At 34.0% G+C, this 14,110-nt stretch overlaps 2 protein-coding genes across 6 annotated transcripts; one reads left to right on the top strand and one right to left on the bottom strand.

Annotated features, from left to right (window-relative positions):
- Positions 1–1,172: 1,172 nt before the first annotated feature.
- LOC109019421 (transcription initiation factor TFIID subunit 13) lies at positions 1,173–4,654 on the bottom strand. 4 transcript variants are annotated; one of them, XM_035693027.1, is made up of 9 exons: positions 4,543–4,639; positions 4,395–4,461; positions 3,785–3,846; positions 3,177–3,313; positions 2,962–3,080; positions 2,836–2,873; positions 2,297–2,356; positions 2,113–2,187; positions 1,173–1,509 (listed from the first exon to the last, which is right to left on the bottom strand). In XM_035693027.1, exons 5-9 carry the CDS (start codon positions 3,059–3,061, stop codon positions 1,381–1,383), a joined length of 402 nt encoding a protein of 133 aa, XP_035548920.1. In that variant the 5' UTR covers positions 3,062–3,080; positions 3,177–3,313; positions 3,785–3,846; positions 4,395–4,461; positions 4,543–4,639; the 3' UTR covers positions 1,173–1,380. The 4 variants fall into 4 exon arrangements, with proteins under 4 accessions (XP_035548920.1, XP_035548919.1, XP_035548921.1 ...); XM_035693026.1 differs by lacking the exon at positions 4,395–4,461 and having other exon boundaries at positions 4,543–4,654; XM_035693028.1 differs by lacking the exon at positions 3,785–3,846.
- Positions 4,655–9,920: 5,266 nt separating this feature from the next.
- Positions 9,921–13,702, top strand: LOC108983618 (phospholipase A1 PLIP2, chloroplastic-like). Of its 2 annotated transcripts, none has more exons than XM_035693497.1 (5): positions 9,921–10,594; positions 11,289–11,780; positions 12,047–12,106; positions 12,230–12,646; positions 12,752–13,702. In XM_035693497.1, exons 1-5 carry the CDS (start codon positions 9,974–9,976, stop codon positions 13,400–13,402), a joined length of 2,241 nt encoding a protein of 746 aa, XP_035549390.1. In that variant the 5' UTR covers positions 9,921–9,973; the 3' UTR covers positions 13,403–13,702. The 2 variants fall into 2 exon arrangements, with proteins under 2 accessions (XP_035549390.1, XP_035549391.1); XM_035693498.1 differs by having other exon boundaries at positions 9,935–10,594; positions 12,230–12,601; positions 12,752–13,659.
- Positions 13,703–14,110: the final 408 nt, after the last annotated feature.

Raw genomic sequence — 14,110 nt, 5'->3', positions numbered from 1 at the left:
TCTTTCTATTTAAAATCGCCATGCAAGCAGTAGGCTATATGTATACCCGCACCGTCTATAAAAGTACAATATTATCATATTACATATATTATAGTTAAAAAATATATATTTGTATTATAGTATTTAGGGACAACATTATTTTTCAATCTGTAATTGTACACAAAAGGAAAATTTCCATTAAACAGGTGGTGTCAAATATATGGATGCAATGTATTGTAGTAATATAATTATATAAGTTTTCAGACAGAATATAGTATTGAGGAATGGTATAACGAAATAAAAAATTTTATTCAATCATTTTTACACACTATATATATATTTTTTATTTTTACTAAATATATGATGTATGGATGATAAGCTGAAAAATTCAATGAGTTTAAGAAGAATAAAATCAAAATTTTTTAAAAAATAATTTTAAAAAATAAAAATAAATATAGTGTATGGAAATGATGAGTAAAAAGCTCGAATGAAATATGGTAGCACTGGCACATTCAAGATTCTCTTATACTCTAAAAACCAAACTAAAAATATGGATGACTATTTTATTGAAAAAAAAAACACTATTAAGTAGAATAGTTATTTTGCATACTGATTGTGCAATTTTCATTGGTCCAAAGGGTTGCAAGACTTAAAAATAGTTTAAACTCTGTAAGGGAGTTTTGCTCAACATATGGAATATTATTAGAATAAGCAAAACAAACACGAGCTATGGCTGTTTCCCTTGGGGACCAATTTTCCCTGTTACGCAATTTGCATTCACGCCTTTATAATTAAAGAGAAATTCCTAATCCTCTGTCAAGCTTTTTCTCAAAATATGTATGTTGCAGAGTATCCTCCTTTTGTGCTCGTTGATTTACCTCTGTAGAACATACCTTTCCACAAAAAATGGAAAAGGACAATTGCAAGCTATTTCTCGCTTTATCATAGCTTTACGCTTAAAAAAATTAGAGTATGTTTTGACGTGCATAAGGAGAAGAATTGCAAAGCTGTGGTGATTTGGAGAATAAAGAAACAACTTCGATCGTTTGGTAGTAATAAAAGAAGTGGGGTAAATTCCGGGGATAAAATGTAATTTTTCCATAAGACCAAGAAATAAAGCCGAGCCAAAAAGTACTTGAAAACTTTTTTCTCAGAAATAGAACCATTATCAATGAAATTTTATAGACTTCCAAATCACAATTGGCCACTGATTCACTCAAATATAGACCTGCTTTTTGAAGAAAAAAGGGGACAGTTTTATTTTTTACTTTCACCAAATGTTGAGCTCCGGAAAGAGGATTCATAATATTGTAAGCCAAAAAACTACCGTCCACAGAAGGGAAACTCCCACGTCTAGAGAAAGTAAACACAGATGATGGTTGAATTGTTACACATTCGACGCTAGCTTTCTTCATCTGCCTCGAATACCTTCCTCAGCTTCTCCTCGTCTGACTCAAAAACCTTCCTGGCTTGTTTCAGCTCCTCATTCATAGAAAGCAACTCTGTACAGCGGTTAAGTTTTGGCATGTCCTGTCACATCAAAGAGTAAGATTGGCATTTGTTTGCTATCAAATAATACAACAGACTTCACGCAAGAACATTTACCAGCAGCATATATCCCACATCAAACATCTCCAGACTCTACAAACTCAAGAAATATTAGAGAATTTATCTGCCACCAATTTAATTTAGCTAAAGAGAAGAGGAATAAATGGGGGCGCAGGATGATGTTAACTAAAGAGTTTGTCCTTACATGGTTCTAGCAGTTGGGGTCCTAAGGATCCTGTCTTGGTGAGGTTCAACGGCACCAACCATGAAATAATAAGCCTTTCTCCTTAAACAGTATTGAAATAAGAAAAAAAGGAAAGTTCTTTCCACGTAGGTTCTTTTAAACATTTTCAATAGAAAAGAAAATCAAAGTGTATGAATGCTTTTGGCTCAGGCAAACAATGTGAAATTGTTATGCTATATTCAAATTGCATTATATATATGAGACCTGCATAGTCAACTTGCACCTATAAGTACAGCAAAGTGAGCTTGGTAAATAGTATGCTTCAAAGCACATGTAGCCATAAAGAAATTCTCTGTTAGTGAAGTGAACTTTTTTGGTGAAATGGTAACTAATCAAAGTACCTTGCGTATCAAATACAGGAAATCTTCAACCGATAGCTTTCCTCTCTTTGATCCAGTATCTTGGGCTTTATGCACCTTCAGAAAAGTCAAAAGGTATTTTTTTTTATAAGTAAGAAAAAAGTTAAAGATCTATAATACACCTTGCATAAAATAAGAAATAATGAGTACTCAAAGAAGTACCTACCAAATCAGTGACATACTCCACAATGATGTCCTCCACAAGTGCCACACTTTCTGGAAGCGGCTGATAATGGAATAATAAACATAATATCCAAGATATTAGGCTTTTTTTTATTAGTAAAACCCAAACTGTACACATATCACAATCAGCAAGTGCATTATAACTTCAAAAAGTCACCAATCAACCATGAGAAACTATATCTTACAACTGAGATGCAGAACATTTCAGTAATCAAGTAATTGACAAATGAGATGCATACAATTGCATTTGCAATACAATTTCAGAGTTCATTATAATATCCAAGATATTACGCTTTTTTTTTATTAGTAAAATCCAAACTGTACCCAAAATCACAAACAGCAAGTGCATTATAACTTCACGAAGTCACCACTCAACCGTGAGAAACTATATCTTACAACGTATCAATATAGTTTCTCACGGTTGATTACCAGTTATGGGTATATCCATTAACAAAAGCAGATTAGCAGTTATGGGTATCGTCTTCAAGCACAGACCATTATACAATAGAAAGTTCTACTTACATTGGGGTCATCACCAAAACCATACATCATATGCTGCACTGTTAAAATCCAAAAGAAGAAGAATTAGGCGGATAACACAAGCTCTGAAAAAAACCCAGCAAAGCAAAAACGTTTTCAAATACGCACATTCTTTCTGGAAGACTCCACGTTTACGCTTAAATGAAGTTTCTGAGGGTTGTAACGACCCGGCCTTCGATTTTGAGGGTCCCCCAGAATTAGAATTCATATCAAACTCTCAATTAAGTCTGTCACATTGAACATCGAAGTCCTAAGATTGAACCCAATATAATAAAACTAGAAGTTTCGTAATTTATAAGAATCAGGAATCAAACAAGACTAACCTAGCTTAACGTAATTGTTGCAAGCAAAAAACTGCTAGACCCAAATTCTGCTTCTTAACTTCGCAACTCCTGGAATTCGTGGATGAAGCTCAGACAATTCTTTTGGGAATTGAAACTGAAGTGGTAACATAAGGAGACTGTTCACACAAACAGTAACAAATATGTGTCAAACTATACATGGAAGGATATATAAATTTCAAGATTCTCAACCTTTTTCCTATCATGTTTTATTGATCAAGTAAGAAAAAGAACAAGAATGTAATTTGAAAAACCATAACACTTGGAGTACACAATAATTAATGTGGGGGGGTAAGTAATGCTTCAATAGATCCAACTTCTCTATGCTTCCTATTAGAAAACTTAAATCTACTAAGGAGGCATCTTGACTCAAATGTCTGCTAGCTGCATGTCTCCTTGCCATCAAACTAAATCCATTTTGTTGGTTTAGTTCCCTATGTTTCGTTCTCAATTCCAGAGTTTCTTTGCTTTGAATGCCTCCCCATCACATTAGGCACTCATCCAAAAAACTGCTCTTCATTAAAATGAACATTAAAAGTGAACGCCCAAAACAGGATATAGATTAAAAACTGTTGCAACGACAAACCCACCCATCATGTGATGCAGAAAGGATTCCCAAAACTAGACATCACTGCCAAACCTCGAACGGTATCTGCAAATCCACAAGCCACACAGATACATGCTTAAGATAATAACTACCTAGAATAAATTAAGAAATTCTTCAATTAATTTCATCCTCTGTAATTAGAAGAAGAATTAATCCCACATCCTAAAAAACGAACAAAATTAAACCTAGAATAGTCCACACTTGAAAAACTTTCACCGCACATGCAATTCATGGAGAACAAGTATGTTCTAATTCATGGGGAGCAACTTTCACTTTCTTTCAAGTGAAAAAACAGAAACAAAAGAAAAAAAACCAAAAGCAGAAAAACAAAGGAAAGGATAGCCCTTAGGGATAGGGTCTGTGTGATCGAATCGAGGTGGGGCGGTGAGGTAGGCTCCGGCGGCAGCTACTACGTACGACAGATAACCTAAAGCAGAAAGAGAAATAGGGATGGAATGAGGGAGATGAAGATGGATGGAACCGAGAGAGAGAATAAGGGTTACGGCCATAGAAGGAGAATTAGGGCGAAATCGAGAGAGGGAGAGTGATAGAAACGTACGGAGAGGGACAAAAGAGAGAGGGAGAGAACTTACTAAAATGGAGACCGAGCGGAGGAGGTGGCAGAATAGGTTGGCTGCGGTGGTGCGAAGGTAGGGCAGCCTAATCAAGGACGGAGAGAGAGAGGGGGACCGAGTGAGAGTTATAGAGAGAGAAAGAGATAGAAGGAGGATTGAGACTCACCGGCTAGGCGAGATAGGCGACGGCACGGCAGAAAACTCACAGAGAACAGAGGGAGCGCATCGGGCTGGGGGAAGAAGCCACAGGGACCCTTTCCACCGGAAATATAACCAATACATCTAGCGGCATAACAATGTCGCCGTAAAATACAAAAAGCGACGAATTTTAATTTGTCGTGTAAGATTATTTGCGACGATATAGTTTCACCGCAAAACATAGTTTCCAATGACGAATTCTTACTCGTCCAATATAAAACGATGGAAATGCAAAATGCCAAAATTGATTTTTTGCGTGAAAACTCAAGTCGCCACAAAAAGTCATTTTAAGTCTCTTGCAACGTCAATGCATGGTTGAACAGGTAAACAAATTAGTTTGATTTAGAGTACTTTTATTTTAAGACATCTATGCTATAGGGGTGTAAATTTAAATTGAAAAACCGAACTGGTCTGGATTGAACTGGTTGGATCGGTTTTGAACCGGTTTGGTTAGAGACCGATTCTTGAATTATGCAAACCGGTTGGAATAGGTCTGATTCTGGTTCTACGATTTTCGAGACCGGACCAGTTGGAGAAAAAATATTAAAATTAATATTTTATATATAAGTTTATATATAATATATAATTATATGTGAAATTTTTATATATAATATATATAATTATATATCATATATGAAATAATTTCATATTATAATTTATAAAATGAAAGTTTAATCTTAAAGATGAATTAAAGATATATATATTAAATTATATTATATATAATCTAATATATTATATAGCTATACTAATATATAATTTTATAACTAATACTAATAGTCTAATATATACTATAGTTATACTTATACTAATATATAACTAATACTAATCACTATAACTAAATCATTATAGTCTATTAAATGTATTACAAATTTTAGTAGTGCAGATTTTGTATCATAGATTTTAGTAGTGTAGATTTTGCATTAAAGATTTTAATAGTATTACAGATTTTAATACAGATTTTAGTAGTGCAGATTTTGTATTACAGATTTTAGTAGTAGTGCAGATTTTAGTAGTTCAGATTTTGTATTGCAGAATTTAGTAGTGCAGATTTTGTAATAAGAACAGATTTTTAGAACAGATTTTTTGAAGCAATTTTTTTTATTAATAGATTTTTATTTTTTAATGAAAAACTTATCTTTTTAAAAACTGGACCAGAAACAGGTAAAATCGAAGATACCGGTTTAGGAGGGTAACCGGTGCGTAATCGGTTTTAAGAAATATAAAACCGGTACATCCCGATTCGGTCTTAAATTTTATCCAAAATCGGACCGGACTGGACCAACTACACCCCTAACGCTATACACTGTTAACATGATATAATTTGATTTGAAAAATAAATCTTACTATTTAAGTGATTTGGGTGGTGTACTCTACACATCAGCTTGAGAATAAAATAATTATTTAATTTATAGGATCTAAGTATTTTTTTATCATTAATGAAATGAGATAATTTTATAAACATATTTTTTAAAGAGCAAAGTAGAATATTTTCATTGTCATGGAACTTGTTACTAGTTTTCACCTAAAATAGGAAGGTTTTTATTATTTTGTAATGCGTAAAAGTAAAGCCATTGCATTATGGTGCAATGCAAGGCATTATTAATTTATGGAGATTGGAGACTGAAATATTGGTAAAAGAGTCTGCTCAAAAGCCGAACAAACATAATTAATCAAAAGCCATATGATTTTGACTTTTATTTTCTAATTTCAATTGCTTTTGTAAATTCTTCATGAAAGCTTTCGATTCCTATAAGGACATTAATTAACCAACCAAAAATTAAACATATATTGAATTTATTGGTTTTTGCCTTCTTTTATTATGGGAAAGAATGCACCATCTATTTAATTTATTTGGTTAAAAAACCCTTCGCTAAAGATGCCTGTTTGGACCCCAAATACCTATTATTCGGATTGATTTTTATAATTTCTATTAAAGAAATGGAACTATCAGAGTTAGGGCCGTAAAGAATTCGGTCTGGACTAGCCAAATCGATTGGACCAGACTGAATTATGGACCAGTTGGTCTCGGTCCCAAAATGTGTGGATCAATGAAATTCGGTCCGGTCTTGAGGTCTACAAATTTTGGACCAGACTGGAATGAATCGGACCGAGCCCCTATATATATTTTTAAAATATTTTTAATAATTTAATATATTATTTTTATATAGTGATTATATAAATTAATGATGTAATTTTCATCTAATTTATTTTTATTGATCATATAAAATAATATATACTATCAATTAATAATAAATAATAAATTATGTGATAATTTATGTCATTATATATAAATAGTTAATATATCATACATTCATAGAATCATACAAACTCTACTATTTACTCTTAATTAAAATAATTAGGTAATTTTTTTAAATACCTAATTTGCAAGCAAGTATGAATAATCTATGTACAGTGAAATTATTTGATATTCATTAACATTGGTTCAAGCGGAGTGTCGAGTGTGACTCGAGCGAACACTAAGATTTGTGTCATTCTCGAGCCTATTGTAGCACGAGACTCGAGTGAACTTACAGGTTGAGCTTTGCTTGAGCCCATTGTTGAGCGACAGTCGAGTGAACTCACTGTTTCTCGATTTTTCAACTCCAAAACCAGTCTCCACCCCAACAATTAATAATTATATATTCTAAAGAATAAAGTCTAAGTTAGTAAGTAGTATCTATCAACATTATAAATATAATTATAGTAAAATATTTTTTTAATGAATTAGTTACATAATTTATATTAATAATTCACTTCATTTTAATTTAGTAATTTAAATAGTTTTTATATTAATTTATTTGAAGAAAAAAAAGATGAAAAAACAAATAAAATAATTAGGCCGGACCAACCAGACCGGACCGGATCGGACTGACAACTACCGGTCTAGTCCGGTCTCTATAGATGTTAGTTCAGTTCAGTCCAGGGAAAATGATAGATTGAAAATCACTGGACCAGACCGATTTACACCCATAATCAAAGTTTATGTTGAATTTTGTCCACATTTGTTTATCATTTCCTCCCACCAATCCCCTTGCATATATTTTTTTATTTATTTATTCACAATAGATTAGGATTTCCCATAATTTTCTAACCTAAATACTTTTTAAATTTTGGAAATTAAGATTTAAGCATAATATGCACTGGACTAGAATTCACATTGTCCATAACTTTTTCGAGAAAGACATTAAAAAAAAAAGTCGATTGTTGTCACGTTGTGATCCTACAATTTTATGGGAAACCTAATTTGGATGTTTGAAACCATAAGCAAGGGCAACCATTCATACCAAATTGCTCTTGAAATTGCTGGTAAGTAGTAGCTCCACATTTATGGGTATGGAAAACCATGCTGCCCTTATGCTCCATCCAACACCCACCCACTCTAAATTTAGATTTGGAGAGCTTTGAAGGCCAAATTTCCTACATGAAAAATAGACACGTGTATCATTTAAGCCATAATAGTTAATGGATTCCCTTTGAAAATGAGTTTTCCCAACATCCAACATATGTAATTCTCTCAACCATGAACCCCTTGTTTTAGGTCCTAATTAAACCAAACCCACCCTTAAAAGCAAGTTGTGGGAATTGTTTATTTGTAGCCAATTGTTTACTGCAAAAATGACTATTTCATATTAAAATAAGTCTGTTTTCGTCTCAAATAGTCATTCTCGTCACAAATAATCTACCACAAATGCTCATTTATCTTGTAATAGAATGAAATGGTTGTTTGGACATTAAAGATGGCTTGCCAACTAAAAATTAAAATGCATTCGTGTAAGAATACACATAAAGAGGTTTGGTTTTTGAGTATTTAATTTCATTGTAACTCAATTATTAAATGAGATATACGTGTCTCGTGATAATAACGACTCGACGACAATATCTCTTATTTTCTCTCTTATCTTTTCCTCACATTCTTTTCATGACCCTTTGACTATAATCTGTGTTTAAGCTCTTAGGTCGTGGTTGGTTTAGGGTTAAACAAAGTGTATGAATGCCTTTTCTTTTTAATATTTCTTTAGTGAAACAAGTACTGAAAAAATCATTCTACTTTCTTATATTGAATTTCTTTTGTAGGTTTAATCCCATGCACCACCTTATTGCCAATTTTTCAAAGCAAGTAGTCGTTCAAACTTCAAAATTCCATCAATAAAGTTTTTGAGTAATGGTAGATCTAGATTTAGGGTGTGTAAATCCCACTTATTTCTATTAAAACAAGTGGCATCTATCATTAAAAAAAAACTAATGATATGCACCCCACCCACTATGTAAGATGTGGTATACTTATTATCATTGGATGACATACATAGTGGGAAGAAAGTGGAATGGTAGTGTGGTGTATAAAATTTTCCAAAAAATAATTTACGTGGATGCCAGATTTATTTATTTTTTTAAAAAAATATCGTGCGAAACTTGCAAAACCTAAAGCTGCAAATATCATTTCTGATAGAGTTTTTATATACATTGAGTATCTAAGAAGAACATTTTTAAAATAAAAAATAGGTTAGAATTTCATTAATACAATAATTTCATTAATCATGTCTCTTGTTTGTGTGGGCCAACTTCGTATCTTCAACAATGCTGGCGCCATTCCCTACAAAATAAGGTCTATTTGGTTTCACAAAGTTTTGTAACATCTCATTTCATTTCATCTTAAAATTCAAACACAAATATTTTTCAATTTCAAAGCTTTAATTTTCAACTTTTTCATCTAATTATTACCTAATAATCATCACAACTTTTCTAAACTTCAAAACAAAACATAAAAAACATCTCAACTTTCTCAAATCTCAAAATAAAAATTATATTTTAATCATCTTTTAATTTTATAAATTTTTTACTCAACTTTATATCTCTCATTTTCCAAAACTTCATAAAAATCTTAAATCAATATATTTATTACTATTTATAAATTATTTCACTACTTTTTACAAAATTTTTTTTATCTCATCTCATTTTATTTATGTAACCAAACGAGAAGTCATTCATTTTGAATAGAAGAAATAAATTGCCAGTGTTTGGGAATTAGTAATAAAATAATGTAAAATTATTAAAATAAACAGGAAAATATTTAATTTTTATGTGAGGAGAGATCGTTACAAAGGTGTGAAGGTTGGTAACTTGGTTGGTGACCCATTTAAACAATCTCTCTCCATGTGAAGAATAATAGAAAGGAAGAGGTCGAGGAGGAGGCGGAAGAGGAGAAGGAGAAGGAGACGACTCCCTTGTTTAAAGAGTGTGGGTGCACGAACGTTTGCATTTTCTTCCTATATATAGATATATACATATATATATAGACATATACATAAACATACTATATATATATATATATATATATATATATAACCTAGCAAAAACTAACTAAGAAACATATATAGGTTTAGGTACCTCAGGTTGCTTGAATGGATAGTTTGTGCTTGAAGATGGGGATTCATGGCGGCCTGGGGGTATGTAGTGCAGCTGGTGCTGGGGGTCTGGATGCCCGGACGACTCCGTCTCATGTGAGTACTGTGGGGAGGTCCACTAGAGAGAAAAAGTTGACATCCTTTTCAAGGTTCTCATTCAAGTATGCATTGAGATCTCTTTGGCCACCTAATAGAGGTGGGGGGAACAATAGGTACAATGGGTTGGCCGTGGAAGACCCCGTTCTGGTGGAAAATAATAGCAATGTTAAGAATATGGACAAAGGTGTAGAGATGGAGAAGGGGCAAAGCGAGAACTGGGTGTTGAAGATTTTGCATGTGAGATCTCTTTGGAAGGAGAAAAGCGCCAGCCTCGTAAATGTACAGGAGGAGGAAGATGAGGCCATGGCAATTGACGAGAGAGTTGGTTCTGATGGTGTAGATGATGGGGAAGATTGTGATACTTGTAAAGTTGGTTATGGGGATGATGAAAGAGAAGACATTCAATTTGATAGAGATTCGTTTTCAAGGCTACTAAGAAGGGTGTCCCTGGTTGATGCCAAGTTGTATGCTAAAATGTCTTTTATGGGGAATCTGGCCTATTCCATTCCCAAAATCAAGGTGCTTGCTTTTAGTCTCATCTTATATAATTTCTTTGATTTCGTTATTATATAATTGTTTCATTTATTTTTGGTTTGATGGGTTTGTGGGATTATCTTAGATGACCTAAAAATTAATTATTCGTTGAATCATTGCTTGAAATTTTAATGTTTCTATTTTCTATCTAATTATAATCAATTTAGGAAATTTTTATTTTATTCTATCTGTTTTGATTCTGAAAATTTAGATCAATATGACAATTTGTTGGAATTTTTTTTTTTTTTTTAAAAAAAAAAGTTGATTAGATGCCATTTTTCTTTTATCAATGGAATTAGTTTACTAATATTGGAATCATATAGAATTGGAAGGTTCTTTTATGTAGAAAAGTATAAAAGGGAGGATCCGACATAAATTCAAGATCTCCAATTTTCCATGTTGCCTAACACAACTTGATCGTTTTCATTCCCCAAACATTTTGGTGAAAATGGATATGGAATCTCACCACAAGGATTATGAAAATCATGGCACACTAGGTTAGGGGTTTGGTAGACAACTAGATGATTTAATACATATTCATTATTATCTTTAGTGTTCATGAAGCCTTTGTTGTATTTGGTCACAACGAGACTCAATCGATATCTGACTATCCAGTTTTTATAGAGATTTTATGCTCATTTGGTTTGGTACAAGATTTATGATATTTTTTATAATCCAGCCCATGAGTCTTTTGAAACATCATGGTCTGCGCTTTGTAACTTCATCGACTGAGAAGAAGGAATTGGCTGCAAAAGCTGAGAAAAATCACTTGTTAGTTGAGGCTTTAGAAGGGGAAAAAGGCAAGTTTGAAGACAAGGATCACAAGAATGAAAGGTATCAGATAAGTGCATCTGCTGCAAGCCAAATTGCTACCTCTGCTGCTTCCTGTTTACATCCTCCTATCAAGACTATACTTCCCCTCAAATCCTCAAACAATGTGACTGGTGAACATTCGCCTGAAGGAAGTGGTGGAAGTGATGACGATGCTAATACAATAAAATCTGAGGTGGCCTCTTTCATGGCAACGACAGATTCTGTGACGACTGTGGTTCTTGCTAAGGAGGACGAGAAGCAAGCTGTTGTGAATGATCTGAACTCAATGCGCTCATCTCCCTGTGAGTGGTTCATATGTGATGATGATCAGAGTGGCACAAGATTCTTTGTCATTCAGGTAGGATGAATATATATCAATAACTATTTTCTTTCTTCATAAAGTCTTACAGGCATTAGGTAATTGAGGACTACTTATGTCTTATACAATGTTTTTTTACCACTTCAAATGCACTTGTGAAGCATTTTGAACATTGATCTAACTTTTCTAGCTAGTAGATCAATGGAGCATGTATTGGCTTCATTTCTTAATGACGGTGTGCTAATTTGATTGCTAATTTTTGGCAAATTTTGAGTTTCTGGTTGTACTAAAAGTTTCTTATATAGGGGTCAGAATCACTGGCATCTTGGCAAGCAAATTTACTTTTCGAGCCCATTCAATTTGAGGTAAATTCTAGATTTTTTTTTCCTCAAGTTTCTCATATCTATTTCACAATTTCCCATATAGAAATTTATGGAGATATATATTTCCAAAAATTGAGGAATGTGATGTATAATTGTATTGTGTAGGGACTTGATGTGCTTGTGCACAGAGGTATTTATGAGTTAGCAAAAGGGATCTATCAACAAATGTTGCCCGAAGTCCGTGCACACCTAAAATCTTGGGGAAATAAAGCAACCTTTCGATTCACTGGGCACTCTCTTGGGGGAAGCTTGGCGCTAGTTGTAAATCTCATGTTATTGTTGCGGCATGAAGTGCCAATTTTATCCTTACTTCCCGTGATAACATTTGGTGCACCATCTGTCATGTGTGGAGGTGACCGTTTGCTTCGCAAGTTGGGATTGCCAAGGAATCATGTTCAAGCCATCACAATGCACAAAGACATTGTACCTCGAGCCTTCTCTTGCAATTATCCTAATCATGTTGCTGAGATTCTCAAGGTTGTCAATGGCAACTTCCGCAATCATCCTTGTCTCAATAATCAAGTAACTTTCACTCTTCAGAAAGAAGCATGAACTAATGAAACAAACAAGTTTCTTACAAGTCTAAACTATCTGACCATATCATCTTTTTTTTTTTTAATATAATAGAGACTACTTTATGCTCCAATAGGCGAGCTTCTTATACTACAACCGGATGAGAAATTCTCTCCTAGCCATGATCTTCTTCCTTCAGGCAGTGGTCTATATCTTCTAAGCAGCCCACTATCTAATACCATTGATGCAGAGAAACAACTTCGGGCTGCACAAATTGTGTTTTTGAACTCACCACACCCACTTGAGATTCTAAGTGATCGGTCTGCATATGGTTCTGAAGGAGGCATCCAAAGAGATCACGACATGAATTCTTACATGCAAACTATCAGGAGTGTGATTTACCAAGATCTTAGTGACATCAGAAAGGCAAGGAGAGAGCAACACCGCAAAATTTGGCGACCCCTTGTGGCACCTTGTGGCATCAGTACCGGTATAGTTGTGGGGAGGTCCATGATATCAATCAATAATGGTGAAGACCAGTCTAGCTTCTCTGGCATCTCACAAATAGAAAGAGGGAGGTCCATGATATCAATCAATAACGATGAAGACCAGTCTAGCTTTTCTAGCATCTCACAAACAAAAAGAGAGTCCTTGAAAAGGTTCAGTAGGCTTGTTGCATCACAGCGCATGCATTTGTTTGTGGTGCTCTTATTCCCAACTCGATTGTTATTCTTAGGGGCATATAGCATGATTAGTTTTTGTTAGACCAGTCTATCTAGCTTGGCAAATGATTCACCACCTTTGTTGGGGAATCCGATATCTCATAGTTGTATAGGTGGAGGGCATGCACATGGCTGCAACGATGGTTGGATGATTCTTTATTCATTATTTTAGAAAATTGAAAGTAATTCATGTTACTTTGAAAACAAAAATGAAGAGCAATTCATGATGTTTTCTTTTAGATTTGTAACATCAAAGGTGTAAATAAGAATCAATGTTTCAAATGAAATTAGATCATCAAACAGTGGTGCTTTTATGGTGTAAGTACTACATAGTTCTTGACAATCTTCGTTCTTTCTTTCTTTTTTGGGTAACAATTACCATATCTTGGTTGCTTTATCCAGTGTACTCTAATTGTTAGAAAAATCCTAAAGGAAGGCGAGTTCGCACACCCCTTGCGCACCCCCATCTACCTGGCATGCCACCCACAAAATGAAACGGCACGTTTTGTACTTGCAAAATCGGTTCATTTCATACGAGCGGGAGTTGAAAATGGGATGGGGGAGATTTCAAACAAGTTAATGGATGTCGTTTTCGTCTCCTTCACTTCCCCACGTGAGATCCATTCCCCATCTTCCACTCATTCTCTCCTCCATGATCGTAAACCCTAGTTGAAGAACCCTAACCTTAAATTTCCATCGATTCCCCCATCATTCACCTTCCATTCCTGCCATTTAGGTTAATTCAGACAAG

Source organism: Juglans regia, chromosome 8 (assembly GCF_001411555.2).
Source record: "Juglans regia cultivar Chandler chromosome 8, Walnut 2.0, whole genome shotgun sequence".
Taxonomy (NCBI): Eukaryota; Viridiplantae; Streptophyta; class Magnoliopsida; order Fagales; family Juglandaceae; genus Juglans; species Juglans regia.
This window is presented reverse-complemented; position numbering and strand designations above follow the sequence as displayed.